We start from the raw sequence: 22,421 nt of genomic DNA, 5'->3' as shown, positions 1-22,421 counted from the left end.
GATCCCATGATGTAATTTATCTCCTGCCGAGTCCTGCGGAGAGTGAGGATTATAAAATGAACATGTTTTAAAGTGTGATGCTGTGTCATTTTAACAGCAGATACACTTTCTTAAATTCCATTGTCCCCGACAGTGCGGTGTGACGGGGAGCTCGGACGGGATGTGTTTTGCTGGTGTTATGATAGCATTAGCTGGAAAGATAGCTAGTTGGAACAACATCCGCTTTAACGTTACATCAAATCAGATGATCGCCTGTCCTTTCTCCAGGACCTAACACTGTCCGTGACCGTCTATCAACAATAATGCACCCACGGTGAATTGTATTTAAGTTAAGTAGCTACTGACTAGCGTTAGCTGACTATTACTAACGTTATCAAATGTCAATGCGGGAAGACGAGCTAGGTCAGTTAGCTTAGCTTGATAACGTTACCGTGTCTAAAGTTGGTGCTATTTATAATCCAGCAATAATGGCTGCAGACCTGCAAGCAAAGTACAGCAAGTGCCAAAGGATAAGAGTCTGAGGCGGAGTTTCAAAAGAGAATGTTGAATATTTATTTTGCATCAAAAATCACAACATGAACGTTCTATCTGCCACTAGCTTACAGACTGAATAGGGTATATCTGCAGAGCCACGGAGTAGCGAGTGCAACACCGTTTAATGTCCGTGTGGATCATTGGAGTAGGGTATATCTGCAGTGCTGCAGCCCATACTCATTGATTAATGATACTAATACAAATCTATACAATCACCTGTTGTTTAATAAATACCATTACTTTCCAGTTATTACTAAAAACAGTATAACAGTATCTGTAAAAAAAAAAAAAAAAAAAAAAAGTATTTATATAATTTAAATTTTTTTTTTGTATGCACTGGTATCGGATAAATATCGGTATCGGCCGATACCCAAAGCTTAGGTATCGGAATCGGATCGGAAAGGGAAAAATGGTATCGGAACATCTCTAGTCAGTAACATGGGTCTCTCAGTCCCTCCACTCTGCAGTAAACAGTCATCACTGATATAGAGTGTCACTGTCTGGTCAGTAACATGGGTCTCTCAGTCCCTCCACTCTGCAGTAAACAGACATCACTGATATAGAGTGTCTGGTCAGTAACATGGGTCTCCCAGTCCCTCCACTCTGCAGTAAACAGACATCACTGATATAGAGTGTCTGGTCAGTAACATGGGTCTCTCAGTCCCTCCACTCTGCAGTAAACAGTCATCACTGATATAGAGTGTCTGGTCAGTAACATGGGTCTCTCAGTCCCTCCACTCTGCAGTAAACAGACATCACTGATATAGAGTGTCTGGTCAGTAACATGGGTCTCCCAGTCCCTCCACTCTGCAGTAAACAGACATCACTGATATAGAGTGTCTGGTCAGTAACATGGGTCTCTCAGTCCCTCCACTCTGCAGTAAACAGTCATCACTGATATAGAGTGTCTGGTCAGTAGCATGGGTCTCTCAGTCCCTCCACTCTGCAGTAAACAGACATCACTGATATAGAGTGTCTGGTCAGTAACATGGGTCTCCCAGTCCCTCCACTCTGCAGTAAACAGACATCACTGATATAGAGTGTCTGGTCAGTAACATAGGTATCTCAGTCCCTCCACTCTGCAGTAAACAGCCATCACTGATATAGAGTGTCTGGTCAGTAACATGGGTCCCTCAGTCCCGCCACTCTGCAGTAAACAGCCATCACTGATATAGAGTGTCTGGTCAGTAACATGGGTCTCCCAGTCCCTCCACTCTGCAGTAAACAGTCATCACTGATATAGCGTGTCTGGTCAGTAACATGGGTCTCCCAGTCCCTCCACTCTGCAGTAAACAGCCATCACTGATATAGAGTGTCTGGTAGGCTTGGGCGGTATGACGGTATTACGGTATACCAGGGTATTTAGAAATACCGACGGTATTGAAAACCAATACCGTCAAAATCACAGATCCCTTTCAGTTTATATTACAGTGAAACGGAGTTTTAACAGTGGTTGGTTGTAGTGCACTGCACACACGCGCCAGCAGAGGGCGAGACCAGTCCTCACTAGTGGAGCGAGCCGCAGAGCTGGTTGTCTACACATAGGAGGAGGAGGGGAAACTCCGCTTCACTGGAAATTAAATGAGAGTCGAGACACGCTTACCATTGCTGCCTGGTGCTGCGGGCTAACTGGCTGTTCTGAGAGCTAACTGTTGTGTATGTGTATCACAACGGTGGTCACGCTTTACGGTAATGTTGCGACAGTGCTGTGAAAATACCGTAAAGCGTTGTGGTAACGAGAGTGTGTGTTGTTGTGGACTGGTGGAGCAAGCAAATAAACGGTAAAACGTTACGTCGCAGTCCGGTGCGTTTTTGAATACACAATACTAACGTTACTAGTACTAGGGTGCTGCGGGGCTCCTGGCTACCATTCTGAGAGTTAATGTTAGCATTACTAGGATGCTGCGGGCTTCTGGCTATTGGCTACCATTCTGAGAGCTAATGATAGTAGTACTCGATGCTGTGGGTTAACTGGCCATCTCCGCGATTTGTTTACTTGGTAACACGGGTTGCCCCCCCCCCCCCCCCCCCGCTGATGAAAATGAAAGTCATACCGTTCAATACCGTACACCGGGGTATTAGGTCATTAAGGTATAACGGTATGAAATAAATGATACCGCCCAGGCCTAGTGTCTGGTCAGTAACATGGGTCTCCCAGTCCCTCCGCTCTACAGTAAACACAAAATACACGTTCTGGTATCCCGTTCTCACTTTATACAATTAGGAGAGAGAACCCTAGATATTTTCTTTTACTTATTTCAAGAAATCTTGATTATTGCACTGGCAGATTGTTTCAAGCACATCATTAGCTTAACCCTTTCACTACCACACTACAGAAGGTTAACCCTTTACTATCACACTACAGACGGTTAGTGTGGTAGTGAAAGGGCTAACCCTTTGTCATGTGACAGTGAAAAAGGGTTAACCATCTGTAGTGTGATAGTAAAGGGTTAACCTTCTGTAGTGTGGTAGTGAAAGGGCTAACCCTTTGTCATGTGGCAGTGAAAGGGTTAACCTTCTGTATTGTCGCAGTGAAAGGGTTACCCGTTGGTAGTGCAGCAGTGAAAGGGTTAAAAGTAGTTTTTATTCCTTATTTTTGCAGTGTGGAGTTCTCTCTCCTAATTGGGTATGGTGGGAACGGGATACTAGAACATGTATTTAGTGTTTACTGCAGAGTGGAGGGACTGGGAGACCCACTTACAGCACCTTTAACACACAGACGTTCTAACAGAACCATGTACTGTACTCTGGATAGTTTGTTATTAGGACCAATACACCGCAAACCTGGGAGAGTTGGCTAATGGCTCCAAATGGTCACTTGTTAGCCAATGCTGCCTAGACCTACACATCAAACACTTCAGTGATCAGTCAAAATATTTTTTCCAAAAAAGTAAAAAAAAAAAAGAAAAAAAGATTGAATCCAAGTTTTTTTTTAATATATTAAAATATATTTTGTTTTTAAGAATTGTAAAGGATCACAAGTGTGTTTTTGATTTGTTGTAAACAAAGACAGAAAATAAACTTCATTCATTCAATGAATAAACTGTATGCCTCATTGTCACTGTGTGGAAGAGACTGGGATCATTCAGGCTTGACTTAAAACATTACTTTCCTAACTTTGTGAAACTAAATGTAACAAATTAACACATAGATATAAATGTACTGAATGGTTATTTCTTATTTTATTTATTATAAAAAAAAAATCAAAACGAAATATCTGATTATTATAATTTTTTTTACCGATACCCGATCCAGCTATTTTACTGATATCGGCGGCCGATACCGATACCAATATCGGATCGGTGCATCCCTAAAGCAAAGTCACAAACTTCTTCTCCACAATATGATATTAAGCAAGTATCGTGCAGCAGTTTCAGATGAAAACATTGTTATGGCAAGACCTCAACCTTCAGGCAAGCACACCTGCTTTTGTTGTTTTTTGTGTGAATAATATACTCCACCAACTTTACTATGCTAGTGTTACCCCATGGGGTTACGCTGTTTCTCTCTCTCTCTCTCTCTCTCTCTCTCTCTCTCTCTCTCTCTCTCCCTCTGTGGTCTAATCCTGTAAACTTACCTTCAGTTTATGTATTCCTTTTTATATGCCCCATAAAAACACCACCAGGACATTAATCACTATCACATTGCAAAACATTACACTTGAGACAACTCTAAATACTCTGGGCGTGGAGCCAGCCTGACCGTCTCCAACTTGTGTAGCCTAACTTACTCTGTGCTGATAAACGTCTTGCTGTATAAACGGCCTTCACTTAATGTAATCAGTCCGGCTGAATTCTAACCGTTCGTCACAAAGTGCATCTCCTCCTCCTTGAAACCAATGATCAGATGAATTAGTCGTCCAAACACGGGGCTGTTAGTGGATACTGACACAACGACAGGCGTTATTTTATGAATATTAGGGCTAGACAGATTGATATACTGGTCCAGCCAGTAAACACTTGATGGTGTGAGCTGGGTAGTGTAGCTTTATGAAATTCCGATGTCCATCGAAAGCCCTGGGTCTCCTCTTTCTTAGGACTACAACGATTTCATGAGTGCTTCTTCTTCTCGTGTCTAAATCGTCTGTTTTCTGGTGCAATGTGAGAGATTTTATAAGCTCATATTTAGCGGATAACACTTAAAATCATTGGTAAACAACGTAGTGCTGAAGATATACACTTTGTTTTGACAGGGTTAGGGTCTTTACTCTTGGCTACATGTGTTGACAGGGTTAGGCTCTTTACTCTTGGCTACATGTGTTGACAGGGTTAGGCTCTTTACTCTTGGCTACATGTTTTGACAGGGTTAGGGTCTTTACTCTTGGCTACATGTTTTGACAGGTTTAGGGTCTTTACTCTTGGCTACATGTTTTGACAGGGTTAGGGTCTTTACTCTTGGCTACATGTTTTGACAGGGTTAGGGTCTTTACTCTTGGCTACATGTTTTGACAGGGTTAGGCTCTTTACTCTTGGCTACATGTTTTGACAGGGTTAGGGTCTTTACTCTTGGCTACATGTTTTGACAGGGTTAGGGTCTTTACTCTTGGCTACATGTTTTGACAGGGTTAGGGTCTTTACTCTTAGCTACATGTGTTGACAGGGTTAGGGTCTTTACTCTTGGCTACATGTTTTGACAGGGTTAGGCTCTTTACTCTTGGCTACATGTGTTGACAGGGTTAGGCTCTTTACTCTTGGCTACATGTGTTGACAGGGTTAGGGTCTTTACTCTTGGCTACATGTTTTGACAGGGTTAGGCTCTTTACTCTTGGCTACATGTGTTGACAGGGTTAGGCTCTTTACTCTTGGCTACATGTTTTGACAGGGTTAGGCTCTTTACTCTTGGCTACATGTTTTGACAGGGTTAGGGTCTTTACTCTTGGCTACATGTTTTGACAGGGTTAGGGTCTTTACTCTTGGCTACATGTTTTGACAGGGTTAGGGTCTTTACTCTTGGCTACATGTTTTGACAGGGTTAGGCTCTTTACTCTTGGCTACATGTTTTGACAGGGTTAGGCTCTTTACTCTTGGCTACATGTTTTGACAGGGTTAGGGTCTTTACTCTTGGCTACATGTTTTGACAGGGTTAGGGTCTTTACTCTTGGCTACATGTTTTGACAGGGTTAGGGTCTTTACTCTTGGCCAGGGACCGAAACTAAAGCCCGCCGCCCGCCAGGGGCGGTCTGTTTTTACCTTTGGCGCATGACACTTAGAGGGCTGCCCGCCGTGTGGCGTGTAGACGTGTAGTTCATAACGATACTCTTGTGCGAGTACAGATTATAGCCGCTCTCGTCTTTTTTTTCTCCGCCGCGAGATCGTTAAAAAACTACAAGTCCCACATTGCACTCAAGTCAACGGTCCAATCACAGTAGAGTGACGTGACTGGTTTCATGAGAAAAAAAAGCAAATGACCAATCGGAAGCTCCCATTTGGCTTGTTTACTTCCGTCTGCTCTAGTCTATATCGGACCTCCATGAGCTAACGTTACTGTTTAAACAATGACCCAGTCAACTATTCACTTTTAGTTTAATACATGACGAGGCATTGTCTAACGGTATCTAGCTGGCTAGCTACTGATAGCTGCTGATATCAACAAATGCTCCAGCAATAGTCTACTCGAGTGCATAATACCTCCGTTCCCTCGTTAGCTAGCTCACGTTAGCTAGCTCACATTAGATCTATCTGTCCCAGTAAACTAAATTGTCTTAACGTTATCTACCGGGCTAGCAGTAGCTACAGATAGCTCCTGATATCAATGTCTTATAACATTGATTGAATGCGTATTCTAGCTGAGGGCATGTTGAATGTGATTTGACAAAAGAACCGTAACGTTAAATAGGGTCCAGCTGCATCGCCGGAGAATCCTTGCATGCTGAATGTAGGGTCTAGCTGAATATAGGGTCTAGCTGCAGGGCCGGAGAATCCTTGCTGGAGCTGGAGGCTACTCAAGTATACACACAGACAGTGGAGCTGTTTGCAGATAGCAAGCATTTTGACTTATTGCGTGGTGGCGATGTCTCGCAGATAATACAACTACAAGTATGATTATATAATATATATTTTATTTAAAAAAAAAAAATTTATATAAAATATATTTTTTTTTAATCAAAAAAATTAGGTAAGAAATATGCTTGGCGGGTAGACTCTTCCCATCTACCCGCCACTGGCCGGTGAGTCAAAAAGTAAATTTCGCTCCCTGCTCTTGGCTACATGTGTTGACAGGGTTAGGGTCTTTACTCTTGGCTACATGTTTTGACAGGGTTAGGCTCTTTACTCTTGGCTACATGTTTTGACAGGGTTAGGCTCTTTACTCTTGGCTACATGTTTTGACAGGGTTAGGCTCTTTACTCTTGGCTACATGTGTTGACAGGGTTAGGGTCTTTACTCTTGGCTACATGTTTTGACAGGGTTAGGCTCTTTACTCTTGGCTACATGTGTTGACAGGGTTAGGCTCTTTACTCTTGGCTACATGTGTTGACAGGGTTAGGGTCTTTACTCTTGGCTACATGTTTTGACAGGGTTAGGGTCTTTACTCTTGGCTACATGTTTTGACAAGGTTAGGCTCTTTACTCTTGGCTACATGTGTTGACAGGGTTAGGCTCTTTACTCTTGGCTACATGTTTTGACAGGGTTAGGCTCTTTACTCTTGGCTACATGTTTTGACAGGGTTAGGGTCTTTACTCTTGGCTACATGTTTTGACAGGGTTAGGCTCTTTACTCTTGGCTACATGTTTTGTCAGGGTTAGGCTCTTTACTCTTGGCTACATGTTTTGACAGGGTTGGGTCTTTACTCTTGGCTACATGTTTTGACAGGGTTAGGCTCTTTACTCTTGGCTACATGTTTTGACAGGGTTAGGCTCTTTACTCTTGGCTACATGTTTTGACAGGGTTAGGCTCTTTACTCTTGGCTACATGTTTTGACAGGGTTAGGCTCTTTACTCTTGGCTACATGTTTTGACAGGGTTAGGGTATTTACTCTTGGCTACATGTGTTGACAGGGTTAGGGTCTTTACTCTTGGCTACATGTGTTGACAGGGTTAGGGTCTTTACTATTGGCTACATGTTTTGACAGGGTTAGGCTCTTTACTCTTGGCTACATGTTTTGACAGGGTTAGGGTCTTTACTCTTGGCTACATGTGTTGACAGGGTTAGGCTCTTTACTCTTGGCTACATGTTTTGACAGGGTTAGGCTCTTTACTCTTGGCTACATGTGTTGACAGGGTTAGGGTCTTTACTCTTGGCTACATGTTTTGACAGGGTTAGGCTCTTTACTCTTGGCTACATGTGTTGACAGGGTTAGGCTCTTTACTCTTGGCTACATGTTTTGACAGGGTTAGGCTCTTTACTCTTGGCTACATGTTTTGACAGGGTTAGGCTCTTTACTCTTGGCTACATATTTTGACAATTATTCATAACCATGGAGTATTGAGACCTAGACGTGCCGAGGGGTCACTAGGGAATGAGGGGGGGGGGGGGGGGGGGTGTTGTTTGGATGTGCCAGTTATTTGCCTGAAAGGGAATTGAGGCTGACATGGTGGATACAGAGAGCAGGGTTGATGACATGGTGGATACAGAGAGCAGGGTTGATGACATGGTGATACAGAGAGCAGGGTTGATGACATGGTGATACAGAGAGCAGGGTTGATGACATGGTGATACAGAGAGCAGGGTTGATGACATGGTGATACAGAGAGCAGGGTTGATGACATGGTGATACAGAGAGCAGGGTTGATGACATGGTGGATACAGAGAGCAGGTTTGATGACATGGTGATACAGGGAGCAGGGTTGATGACATGGTGGATACAGAGAGCAGGGTTGATGACATGGTGATACAGAGAGCAGGGTTGATGACATGGTGATACAGAGAGCAGGGTTGATGACATGGTGATACAGAGAGCAGGGTTGATGACATGGTGATACAGAGAGCAGGGTTGATGACATGGTGGATATAGAGAGCAGGGTTGATGACATGGTGGATACAGAGAGCAGGGTTGATGACATGGTGATACAGAGAGCAGGGTTGATGACATGGTGATACAGATATCAGGGTTGATGACATGGTGATACAGAGAGCAGGGTTGATGACATGGTGATACAGAGAGCAGGGTTGATGACATGGTGATACAGAGAGCAGGGTTGATGACATGGTGATACAGAGAGCAGGGTTGATGACATGGTGGATACAGAGAGCAGGGTTGATGCTGACATGGTGGATACAGAGAGCAGATTGATGCTGACATGGTGGATACAGAGAGCAGGGTTGATGACATGGTGATACAGAGAGCAGGGTTGATGACATGGTGATACAGAGAGCAGGGTTGATGACATGGTGATACAGAGAGCAGGGTTGATGACATGGTGATACAGAGAGCAGGGTTGATGACATGGTGATACAGAGAGCAGGGTTGATGACATGGTGATACAGAGAGCAGGTTTGATGACATGGTGATACAGAGAGCAGGGTTGATGACATGGTGATACAGAGAGCAGGGTTGATGACATGGTGATACAGAGAGCAGGGTTGATGCTGACATGGTGGATACAGAGAGCAGGGTTGATGCTGACATGGTGGATACAGAGAGCAGGGTTGATGACATGGTGATACAGAGAGCAGGGTTGATGACATGGTGATACAGAGAGCAGGGTTGATGACATGGTGAAACAGAGAGCAGGGTTGATGACATGGTGATACAGAGAGCAGGGTTGATGACATGGTGATACAGAGAGCAGGGTTGATGACATGGTGATACAGAGAGCAGGGTTGAGGTTAACCTTCTGTAGTGTGGTAGTGAAAGGTTAACCTTCTGTAGTGTGGTAGTGAAAGGGTTAACCTTCTGTAGTGTGGTAGTGAAAGGTTAACCTTCTGTAGTGTGGTAGTGAAAGGTTAACCTTCTGTAGTGTCAGTGTGGTAGTGAAAGGTTAACCTTCTGTAGTGTGGTAGTGAAAGGTTAACCTTCTGTAGTGTAGTAGTGAAAGGGTTAACCTTCTGTAGTGTGGTAGTGAAAGGGTTAACCTTCTGTAGTGTGGTAGTGAAAGGGTTAACCTTATGTAGTGTGGTAGTGAAAGGGTTAACCTTCTGTAGTGTGGTAGTGAAAGGGTTAACCTTCTGTAGTGTGGTAGTGAAAGGGTTAACCTTCTGTAGTGTGGTAGTGAAAGGTTAACCTTCTGTAGTGTGGTAATGAAAGGGTTAACCGTCTGTAGGGTGGTAGTGAAAGGTTAACCTTCTGTAGTGTGGTAGTGAAAGGTTAACCTTCTGTAGTGTGGTAGTGAAAGGTTAACCTTCTGTAGTGTGGTAGTGAAAGGTTAACCTTCTGTAGTGTGGTAGTGAAAGGTTAACCTTCTGTAGTGTGGTAGTGAAAGGTTAACCTTCTGTAGTGTGGTAGTGAAAGGTTAACCTTCTGTAGTGTGGTAGTGAAAGGGTTAACCCTCTGTAGTGTGGTAGTGAAAGGTTAACCTTCTGTAGTGTGGTAGTGAAAGGTTAACCGTCTGTAGTGTGGTAGTGAAAGGTTAACCTTCTGTAGTGTGGTAGTGAAAGGTTAACCTTCTGTAGTGTGGTAGTGAAAGGTTAACCTTCTGTAGTGTGGTAGTGAAAGGTTAACCTTCTGTAGTGTGGTAGTGAAAGGTTAACCTTCTGTATTGTGGTAGTGAAAGGTTAACCGTCTGTAGTGTGGTAGTGAAAGGTTAACCTTCTGTAGTGTGGTAGTGAAAGGTTAACCTTCTGTAGTGTGGTAGTGAAAGGGTCAACCCTCTGTAGTGTGGTAGTTAAAGGTTAACCTTCTGTAGTGTGGTAGTGAAAGGGTTAACCGTCTGTAGTGTGGTAGTGAAAGGGTTAACCGTCTAGTGTGGTAGTGAAAGGTTAACCGTCTGTAGTGTGGTAGTGAAAGGGTTAACCGTCTGTAGTGTGGTAGTGAAAGGGTTAACCGTCTGTAGTGTGGTAGTGAAAGGGTTAACCTTCTGTAGTGTGGTAGTGAAAAGGTTAACCTTCTGTAGTGGTAGTGAAAGGGTTAACCGTCTGTAGTGTGGTAGTGAAAGGGTTAACCGTCTGTAGTGTGGTAGTGAAAGGGTTCAAATGCATTGCAGAAATGTGTCGGGAACAGAAGATGAAAGCAGATGTTCAGGCCCTGCTGCTGCTGCTGTACATACTCACTTTCAGGAAGTACAGTAGAGCAGGAAGTACAGTAGAGCAAAAGAGGAAGCGGTTTGTAAATGACAAAGAGTGATGTAATAGTCTGGCTCCTCACTGCCACGCAGAGCCTGAGGAACACGTCAGTCTTTCCCATGGCAGAAGACAATCCTGGGAAATGGGGCGCATTCTGGATAGTTCACACGACGCCTTGGCCATAAATAGAGGTATATGGAATATTAATACAACATGGCAAATATGTAGCCTACATGAAAGGAATGGGATGTGCTGAGAGCAGAATGTAGATGTGTCTCTAGTCAATTCCACTATAGCAATATCCGCGCAATTAATTCAGTGATTTAGTTTCATTTAGTTCTTATTTATTTATTCACTGTCATTTGCAATGTTTGTGTAGTGCTTTTATTTATTTTCGGACATCACGACTATTGTTGTGAAGGATCAGATTAAACCGAATATATATATTTATTTATATATATATATTTAATAGTATTTGTATATCGTTTGATATCCCCTGTATATTCCTTGTACAATATGCACTGAATATCCCTTTAGTCTACTAAACAGCCCATAATAGTTTCATTCTACCATTGGATGAGAACCTGGCACCAGCAGCCATACCCCTAGGTTCAAGTTCAATCGTGCCGCCCAACATGTCGTGGCAAGCCCGGTTCCGCGTAGGAATACGTCTGGCGAAATACGAATGGTACTATTTGTTCACAGCGCATATATATATGGCGCAAGTAAAGTAGAACTTTCTTTTAGTCCATTAGTTCTTTACCCTCCAACCGAGTAACAGACGCGAAGCCTCACCCACGACGCACGTGTGGTGCAGTAAGGCCTACTTGGCCTCAGAATAGGCATTGAGATATCGTGTGGATTAATAGTTGAATTGTCATAGTTTGGCACTATACCGTCGAGTTGGACGTATTTCTATTAAGCTAATAATAGTCTATTATGTATGGTGCATCGTTCGGTTAGAGTTATAAAGTTATCAGTACCCCCATCGTTCCTGACGTTATCTGGAGTCTTAACCAGGCTGGGCAGACCACTAGTGGTGCTTGCATCCGAGGAGCTCCGGGCCAGGACGAGCGGACCTGTACATTGGATTACTTTACCCGGACGACGGCGAGCCTTCCACGGCTTGGATTATCTACATGCTTTGGGTGCTTTGATTATTCCATGGATAACGGCCAACACTGCTGAGTGTTGGAACTACCCCCCGGAGAGGAGTCCAGGTGAGACGGCGCTCTACACCAGTGAGGTCGCCTCACGTCTCTCCGTTGTGGACCGGCAGCTACCGTCCACCAGAGGGTCCAGCTGTATTCATCTGCGGACCGAGGTTCTGTGGGCATCGTGTTCAGGACTCTGAATTCTCCCAAGAAATCGTCGGCCAGATGGGATACCGCCAGCGGCTCTTCTAACCCCCCCTCCTACTGTCTTACAACCAGCGGGACCCCCCCCCCCCCCTTAGTGTATCCAGCTATAATCATTTAAGTACCATCGCTATAGTTCCCTAAAGAACCAGGTTGTATATTTACTCCCTGCGTAACCAGAGATTGGACATTCAATGTTGATTTACCTACGAATACTCATTTGCCATACAAGTGCATTTCAAATCATAAGTGTCATCAAGTGAACGTTGTATATACCCTTTGCTATATAAAATATTCGATTTGTACATTTGTGTGGACTTCGTTTCATCAGGTGGGAAAGTGTTCATCATATCTATATCATGTACTGGATGGCCAGAAGTTAAAGTACAAGAGGTAGTGGTTTAATAATACCATACTTATCAATACAGTCAGGGAATTGTACCCCTCAGTTACAATTGGTCCTTCGAGCCGGAGGGTAACTAGTGTAATATTAATATAGTGTTATTAATATAAAAATGGCCTATGATGAACACTCCACGAAATGGTCCTCCTAACGTAGAACGCCCGCAGCGCAGACGACAGCCACCTCAGTACTTAGAGGATTACGCTGTCAGTCAACTACCTAGCCTTCGACAAACGGTAAACGCGGTAAAAGTAGAAAGTAAAATTATGTCTGACCTTAACGACCAGGTTTCCCCGACCACAGAGGCCCTAGTAGGTTCTAATGTAACTGACCAAACTCACGTGGGGACCAGGAGGGAGCTGACATGCCTTTACCCCCCGCCAATACCGAAGAAGTAGTCCCCGACCAGCCCCGGGAGGAAGACAACCCTACAGAGAGAGAACTCTGCACGGAAGAAGAGGAGGAGAGCGCCGAGGAAATAGAGCTCCAGGACTCCCCAACGAGTACACCCAGGAGCGGCTCACCCAGGACTTCAGGGCGAACGCGATCGACTCCAAGCACAGCAACGGAGCGAAGAAGAGCGCATACGCCTGGAGATGAGACGCCTTCAGACGGAAGAGAATATGGCAAGAGACCGGGCCGACGCCCAGCGCGCCGCTGCCGGTGCCCAAAGAGAAGCAGATCTCACCAAGCGTGAAGTCGAGCGCGACAAGTTACAAGCGCAGCTAATGGAGCAGCTGATCCTCAAGGCAACACCCTCTCCCTCCGCCAGGGGTTCAAGGAACTCGTCGAGACAACAGTCAAGGGCAGCGTCTCCTAATCGAGCAAGCGACCCTGAACTTGACCAACAGACCAAGCCTATACCCCCCGCAGACCCCCTTCCCAGACCGGTCCAAGCGAGACCCAGCTACAAGGAAGGAGCGGCATACACTGCGGAGAAGCTAAATAAACGACTACAGGATCTGGAAGACCTGATAGAGGAAGAAGAGGGAGAGGAGGAGAACCAAGCCCGACGACAGCACAGTACTCCACCGGACCAGGAGGTCCAGTACAGCCCAGGCTATACCCCCGCGGCGCTGCGCTACAGACCCCCGACTCTATTCACGGGTGAGCACGACGCACGACCAGCCCCGAGGAATAGCACCTGGACCAGCGGGCCATGGTACCCTGTCGGTACCAGCCCACAGAGAGGCGCAAGAGGGGACTCGCCTAGGAGGTCTCTCCCCCAACGCTCGCCGATGTATCAGCCATCCACGGCGTCATACATTGCCACGCCGTCGTTTCCAGACTTCACCTATGAGAATCGAGCACAGTACACGGAGCTCCGGATGTGCTTAGAGACAATGATGGTGGATGTCGCTGATGAACGCCACAAGTATGCAATATTACTGAAGCACCTGAAAGTACCGCGAGCGCACAATATAGCGCTAGCCTATGCCACCTCTACGACCCCATACACCGCGGCCCTAGCAGCGCTGGACCAGAGATATGGACGTATATGGGATTACGTAATCCAAGAGATAAGGCATATTGATCGCCTACCCCCAGCAACAGACAATCGCTCATTAGACGACCTGTCAATCAAAGTGCAGTCCCTGGTAGGGATGCTGGGAGCGCAACGGGAAAAGGGCATGCATGAGCTATACGCCAACTCTAACGTCGAGAGGATTTTGGAGAAGCTGCCACCCGCAAGACAAGAGCGTTTTAGGCGGCAGAGGGACTACCGGGATCCTAACGGCCCTGAACCATCCCTCCTTGATCTAGCCGACTTCCTGGCGAGAGAAGTCAGCAGCTTACGACTGGATACGTTCGGGCGGAGCACGCCAAGCTCCAGAGAGGGACCCAGGAGAATAAATGATGGAAGAAGATCGGTGACTGTCATGCACCAATCAGAGTCAGTACCGAGCAGTAAGAGCCACAGTACCCCCTCGAGAAAAGAGAAGTGGAAGATGGTGTGCCCCTACTGTGAGAAAGAACACTGGCTGTCACAATGTGACCTGTTCACAAAGATGAATGCAGAAGAAGTCAGTCAATGGATAAAGTCCAACAGGCGCTGTTACCGATGTGCGCGCAGCCACATGGCAGCCGAATGCCGCCTAAAGAAAAGGTGCAGTCGGTGCGACGGAGCCCATCTAGATATACTACACGACAGTAACAGAAGACGGCCTTCACCTGCACCATCGAGCGTTACCAAGGCAAGTGTCATGTACATTGACCCCGCCAGCAGCAGCGGCGCCCAAGTGCTCTTAAAGGTAGTCCATGTGACATTGAGCTACCAAGATAAAGTCATGGACACTTACGCCGTCCTTGATGACGGGTCAGAGAAGACCCTTCTGCTCGCGTCCGCTGCGGCCCAGCTGGGACTGCGGGGGAGCGGGAAACAAATGACGATTCGGACAATAAGAAGAGATTTAAAGACTATAAAGGGCGAGCATGTCTCCTTCACTATCGCAGCAAACGGGCAGCCTGAGCGACGGTATAGGATTACAAATGCTTTCACCAGCCAAGAAATAGGACTATCGCAGTACACCTACCCCATCGCCAAGTTGATGGATAAATATGTGCACCTGCGTCAACTACCTATCCCGCTCATAGACGGCGCTACCCCGACCCTGCTGATAGGCTCCGACCATGCAGAACTCATAGTCCCGATTGACCGGGTCCATACAGGACCCCGAGGCTGTCCTGCAGCAGTCGAGACCCGCCTAGGGTGGACACTACAAGGCCCCCTCGCTAAATCTCTCAACCGAACAGCAGCCACTAGCTGCCTCCACTCCAGAACGACAGAAGAAGACACCACTCTCCTGCAGCATGTCGAGAGGCTATGGACACTAGAGACAATGCCCTTTAAGAACGAAAAGAAAGATATTCGTTCTAAAGAAGACATTTACGCCATCAACCTACTCGAGCAAGGGACAAAGAGAGTCACAGTCGGCGGAGTGATGAGATACGCAACTCCACTCCTGAGGCGAGAGGGAATGCCCACCTTTCACGCAAAGAAAGACGCCACGGAGCGCTATCTATTGAACACAGAGCGGCGCCTAGCCAAAGACCCCGCTCAAGAGGGTGTGTACCGCGCTGAGATTGAGAAGCTAATCACAGCGGGACACGTGACAAAGATTGACATTAAAGAGGCCGATCAGACGACCGAATCATGGTACGTGCCGCATCACAAGGTCCACCACAACGGCAAGGATCGCATTGTGTTTAACTGCAGCTACCAGATCGGATCCCAAAATCTGAATAAAGAGCTCTTGCCCGGCCCCACACTCGGCCCCTCCCTACTAGGCGTGCTACTGCGCTTCCGCCAGGACAAGGTGGCTATCAGCGGGGATATCAAAGGGATGTTCCTGCAGGTGAGACTAGTGGAGGAGGACAAGCCCCTGCTGCGGTTCCTATGGAGAGAGAGGATCGGAGATGAGAACCCAGCCATCTACCAGTGGGAAGTACTCCCCTTCGGAACCACATGCAGCCCGTGCTGTGCTACATTTGCACTACAGAAACACGTCGCAGAGGACCCAGCAGCAGATGAAGAGGTCCGACACAGTGTGAAGAACAGTTTCTACGTGGACAACTGTTTACAAAGCGTTTCGACTCAAGAAGAAGCCGAGGCTCTCCTAATCAAGCTACGCGCCTCCCTGATCAAAGGCGGCTTTGATCTCAGGCAGTGGGCCAGCAGTGACCCGCACGTATTGCGCAGCCTCTCCCCCGCGGACAAGGCTGCCAGCAGCGAGACCTGGATGGCGACCATCCCAGGAGAAGCCCAAGAAATGACACTAGGACTAGTCTGGCGCTTCAAAACAGACTCGCTCCACTATAGACACAAACCCCTGACTCCAGAGCAGGGAAGGTCGACGGCGACACCGACCACCAGACGGAGTGTGTACAGAACACTCGCCAGACAATATGACCCGTTGGGATGTATTCTACCTTACACCACCAGGGCAAAGATGATTGTACGAGCACTATGGGACAAGGACCAGGGCTGGGACGACCCAATACCCGCACACCTTGCCTCAACATGGAGAGAGTGGGAGACGGAACTCCGCTCACTCCCAGGCGTCAATATACGCCGCAGCTACTTCCCATCCACAGTGAGGCCAGAGACATGCAAGATTGATCTACACGTCTTCAGCGACGCCTCCGAAGTAGCCTATGGATCGGTGGCCTACTTGCGTGCCCAAGAGAAGGAAGGAAAGATACACACTGCTTTCATCCTGGCTCGCTCAAGAATAGCCCCACCAAAGCAACAATCTATCCCGCGTCTAGAACTCTGCGCAGCCCTAGCAGGAGCGCATCTAGCCACGTTAATCCAACGTGAACTCACCATTCCGGTGCACAGAACAATCTTGTGGTCAGATTCCACGACAGTACTCACATGGATCAAGTCTGATTCATGCAGATACAAAGTCTTCGTGGGAGTCAGAGTCACCGAGATTCAAGAGTTAACAGAAGCAGCGAGCTGGCGGTATGTGGACACCAAACACAACCCAGCTGACGTCATCACCCGGGGAATGTCCCTGGATGACATCACCCGTCGCAACATCTACAGTGACGGACCAGAATTCCTCAAGCTCCCGGAAGAAGAGTGGCCTACGCCCACCCCACGGGAAGCAAGTAACGAGGAGGCTGAGAACAAGAAACCTATGTTCTGTGGACTGAGCACAGTCGCCTCCACAGACCCCAACATAGATGACTGCATTACCCTAGAGAGTGCGCAGCAAAAGACATTCCTGTGGCACCACCCAGAGATTCAGTCCACCACTGACATTTCAGCAGCTGACTACGGAGAAGCAGAACTTCTTCTACTACAACGAGCCCAGAGAGACTCGTTCCCCGATGAGCTAGACTGTCTACAGGGAGGAAAGCCCGTCCCATCAGACAGCAGACTGCTCCACCTGGCACCCGAGAGTGACGCCCATAATCTCATCAGAGTGGGTGGTCGCCTGCGGAGAGCCCCCGATCTACCGGATGACATTAAGTACCCGATAGTCTTGAACAGCCGACACAAGGTCACAGAGCTGATCATAAAGAAGTACGACGAGGATGTACACCACGCAGGAGCAGAGAGAGTCTTCGCGGAGATCAGACGTCGCTATTGGATACTTCAAGGAAAAGAAGCGGTGCGACGCTTCCAGCGAACCTGTCTAGACTGCCGAAAGTGGCGCGCGCAGCCCAGCATACCACGGATGGCTGACTTACCCCCCTGTCGCCTCCGACTCGGCGACAAGCCATTCCACTCCACAGGCATGGACTGTTTTGGCCCGTTGTATATAAAGAGAGGAAGAGGAACCGAGAAGCGGTGGGGTATTGTATTCAAATGCATGACCACCAGAGCGATCCATATCGAGCTCCTTCCGACCATGAGCACAGACTCATTCCTTATGGCCTTCCGAAGATTCACATCACGGAAAGGAAAACCGTCTACATTGTTGTCTGATCACGGGACAAACTTCAAAGGCGGAGAAAGAGAGCTGAGAGAGAGCTTCCAAGCTATGGGCCCAGAACTTAAGACCCACCTAGCTCCATCCCAGATTGACTTCCAGTTTAATCCCCCGAACGCACCCCACTTCGGTGGAACCTGGGAACGAGAAGTACGTTCTATAAAGACAGCCCTGTACGCCGTGCTTGGGGCCCAGACTGTGGCGGAGGAAGTCCTAATGACAGTCCTCACGGAGATCGAGGGAGTATTGAACTCAAAACCCCTCGGTTACGTCTCAAGTGATGTAGCAGATGTCGACCCAGTCATCCCCAACACACTCTTAATGGGGCGGCTGGACCCCGCGCTACCCCAGACAATGTACAGGCCTGAAGAAGCGAACGGCCGAAGAATGTGGAGGTACAGTCAAGTACTAGCTGACAAGTTTTGGAGCAGCTTCCTACTCCACTACCTACCGTCTCTACAGACCCGCCAGAAGTGGGTAAAAGAGAGACAATTTGACAGAAGGAACAGTCGTCATGATTATCGACCAGTCACTACCCAGAGCTATGTGGCCGGCTGGCCGCGTAAGCAAAGTGATCACCGGTGCCGACGGCAAGGTCCGAGCAGCTGAAGTGCTCGTCCAAGGGCGAACTTACACACGACCCGTGGCGAGGCTAATAGAACTGCCCCGACTCCCAGATACTATCGATGATGACCATGACCCCATGACTTTGTGAGTTGACTGACCCTTACAGCGGACCTTGAGTGGTAGACAGTGCGGTTAATCTGTCTCTGCTTAGCTAATTAGGTGGGACTAATTAGGGGGCGGCTGTTGTGAAGGATCAGATTAAACCGAATATATATATTTATTTATATATATATATTTAATAGTATTTGTATATCGTTTGATATCCCCTGTATATTCCTTGTACAATATGCACTGAATATCCCTTTAGTCTACTAAACAGCCCATAATAGTTTCATTCTACCATTGGACGAGAACCTGGCGCCAGCAGCCATACCCCTAGGTTCAAGTTCAATCGTGCCGCCCAACATGTCGTGGCAAGCCCGGTTCCGCGTAGGAATACGTCTGGCGAAATACGAATGGTACTATTTGTTCACAGCGCATATATATATGGCGCAAGTAAAGTAGAACTTTCTTTTAGTCCATTAGTTCTTTACCCTCCAACCGAGTAACAGACGCGAAGCCTCACCCACGACGCACGTGTGGTGCAGTAAGGCCTACTTGGCCTCAGAATAGGCATTGAGATATCGTGTGGATTAATAGTTGAATTGTCATAGTTTGGCACTATACCGTCGAGTTGGACGTATTTCTATTAAGCTAATAATAGTCTATTATGTATGGTGCATCGTTCGGTTAGAGTTATAAAGTTATCAGTACCCCCATCGTTCCTGACGTTATCTGGAGTCTTAACCAGGCTGGGCAGACCACTAGTGGTGCTTGCATCCGAGGAGCTCCGGGCCAGGACGAGCGGACCTGTACATTGGATTACTTTACCCGGACGACGGCGAGCCTTCCACGGCTTGGATTATCTACATGCTTTGGGTGCTTTGATTATTCCATGGATAACGGCCAACACTGCTGAGTGTTGGAACTACCCCCCGGAGAGGAGTCCAGGTGAGACGGCGCTCTACACCAGTGAGGTCGCCTCACGTCTCTCCGTTGTGGACCGGCAGCTACCGTCCACCAGAGGGTCCAGCTGTATTCATCTGCGGACCGAGGTTCTGTGGGCATCGTGTTCAGGACTCTGAATTCTCCCAAGAAATCGTCGGCCAGATGGGATACCGCCAGCGGCTCTTCTAACCCCCCCTCCTACTGTCTTACAACCAGCGGGACCCCCCCCCCCCCCCCTTAGTGTATCCAGCTATAATCATTTAAGTACCATCGCTATAGTTCCCTAAAGAACCAGGTTGTATATTTACTCCCTGCGTAACCAGAGATTGGACATTCAATGTTGATTTACCTACGAATACTCATTTGCCATACAAGTGCATTTCAAATCATAAGTGTCATCAAGTGAACGTTGTATATACCCTTTGCTATATAAAATATTCGATTTGTACATTTGTGTGGACTTCGTTTCATCAGGTGGGAAAGTGTTCATCATATCTATATCATGTACTGGATGGCCAGAAGTTAAAGTACAAGAGGTAGTGGTTTAATAATACCATACTTATCAATACAGTCAGGGAATTGTACCCCTCAGTTACAACTATACTATGTAAAACATAATTGTTAATTATACAAATAATTGTCGTATTTATTATTATTATTATAATTATTTAAATCCGAGGTTGTCTGTAGAATTGACGTGAACGCAATCACCATACTGGTTCCTCACAGTAGTTCTGCCCCCTACAGGTAGTGGTGTGTTCCTACAGGTAGTGGTGTGTTCTGCCCCCTACAGGTAGTGGTGTGTTCCTACAGGTAGTGTTGTGTGCTGCCCCCTACAGGTAGTGGTGTGCTCCTACAGGTAGTGGTGTGTGCTGCCCCCTACAGGTCGTGGTAGAGAGTGATTAGTCAGTTAATTCTGGTTGCTAGTAGCTAAGGCCGACCTTCAATTTTTATTTTTGGAATTCGAAGCTTCGGGGCCGAGATTAGATTTTAATTCGAAGCTTCGAGATACATTTTATTTATTTAATATAATATATATATATTTTTGTTATGTTGTGGGACTTGTACAGCACTTTTTTCAACTTTGTCAGTGCTGTAAAGTGTAAACCCTTTAAAATCTTAGACAAACTAAACACTTTGCTTTCATGAAATATTGTAAGCCGTCATTTGAGGCTTTATAAAAGCAGCACAATGAACACAAATCTGTCAGTGCCGAGTCCGACCTCATCTTAAATAACAAACAGAACTCATCTTAAATAACAAGCAGCATTGCTTGTTGTAGTTAACAAAGAGAGGCAGAATTGATTTTGCACACCAAAATTTTTTCTTTTTTAAATATATTCAAATTTAATTTTCATATTCGAATCCCATGCCCATCGAATGAAGCTTCGAAGTATTTAAGACAGCCCTACTAGTAGCTGATGTCTGTTCCCTCTCTCTGGTTGTCAGTAGGGCTGAGCCCAAACGTTCGAACCTTCGAACTTTTGTTCGTTACGTTGGCATTCGAATTCTAAATCAACATTTGAAAAATTTATTTTTAATACATTTTTTATTTAATTTTTTTTTTTAATTGTATTCATTCTGTTTAAACCAATGGGGTTTTTCTTCACAGTTGCAGACAAAGATTAGGCTACACTAATATTATAGTATTAAAAGAAACTAATGAGTTATATTCATTAGAAAGTTGATTTAGTTGGGGTGGGGCTTTAAAAAAAAAAGGTTCGAACGTTCATTAGAAAAACCCTGACGAAGTTCGAATCTCAAAAACAGGCTTTGGGGACACAGCCTTAATTGTCAGTAGCTGATGTCTGTCTCCTCTCTCCCCCAGCCGGGCCATCAGGACCAACCAGGACCTCCTGCCCGAGACGCCCTGGACCAACATCCTGTACGATGACTTCTGGGGCACCCTGCTCACTCACAGCGGCAGCCACAAGTCCTTCCGGCCGCTCTGCACCCTCTCCTTCCGGCTCAACCACGCCCTGCACGCCCTGCGCCCCTGGGGCTACCACCTGGTGAACGTGGGGCTCCACGGCTCCGTCACGGCCCTCTTCACCGCCCTCTGCGGCTCCGTGCTGGGCCCCTGGAGCCTGCTGGCCGGCCTGCTCTTCGCCTCCCACCCGGTGCACACCGAGGCCGTGGCCGGGGCGGTGGGCCGGGCGGACGTGGGCGCCGGACTCTTCTTCCTGCTCTCTCTTTTCTGTTACGCCAAACACTGTGGACTTCGTGGCCACACCCCCCGCGAGGCCTTCCGGACCGGGGGTCCCGGTGGCGTGGCGGCCCGGCCCTGGGTGTGGATGCTGGGCAGCCTGTGGTGCGCGGCGGCCAGCATGCTGTGGAAGGAGCAGGGCGTGACGGTGCTCGCCGTGTCCGCGACCTACGACCTCTTCGTGTTCCAGAGGCTGCGGCTGCGCCAGGCGCTGCTCCTCCTGCTGGGGAAGGTGGGTACTGCGTGTCTCCGGGGCGCAACGTGTCTACATGGCTCACGTTTAGGGTTGGGTACCGTTCACATTTGACCGATACTGGTACCAAACAGTACCTTTTTCTGTACTTTAGTCTCAAAAAATGTAATCTACCTACCTCAGTTGTACAAATTTCAAAAACTTCTAATAATTTATTATCATTATTATTTATTTAGAACAATTTGTTAATATATATATAATATTGCAGCGAGCGTTGTCTGCATCTAGCTTTGTAAAGTGTAAACACCGTTTTCGGCTTGTCATCGCCCCGACTGCTTTGTTGTTGAATCAAGTCAGATCCTAGGGAAGACCTGTATTGTGCGCGTGAACGTGCGGCACACTTCATAGGTTTTGTTTAGAGTTTACATTTTTATACAAAAAATTCTAAATGTGGCACCGGTGGATCTCACGTGAATCGGTACTCGGTAGTACCGATGGCATTCGGTCGATAT

At 47.0% G+C, this 22,421-nt stretch overlaps 1 protein-coding gene across 4 annotated transcripts in view; it reads left to right on the top strand.

Annotated features, from left to right (window-relative positions):
• LOC311237467 (protein O-mannosyl-transferase TMTC2-like) overlaps nt 1-22,421 on the top strand; it is a gene marked incomplete at its 5' end in the record, with an annotated part of 255,518 nt that overhangs the window by 42,638 nt on the left and 190,459 nt on the right. For all 4 annotated transcript variants that reach the window (XM_084325361.1, XM_084325358.1, XM_084325360.1 and 1 more), the window contains one exon: nt 21,339-21,948. In XM_084325361.1, coding sequence (XP_084181487.1) covers nt 21,339-21,948 — 610 coding nt within the window. The remainder of the gene's footprint in view (nt 1-21,338; nt 21,949-22,421) is intronic.

Source organism: Notolepis coatsorum (assembly GCF_963971535.1).
Source record: "Notolepis coatsorum genome assembly, chromosome: 1".
In the NCBI taxonomy this organism is placed as follows: Eukaryota; Metazoa; Chordata; class Actinopteri; order Aulopiformes; family Paralepididae; genus Notolepis; species Notolepis coatsorum.
The sequence above is the reverse complement of the archived record's forward strand: the minus strand, read 5'-3'. Positions and strand labels throughout refer to the sequence as shown.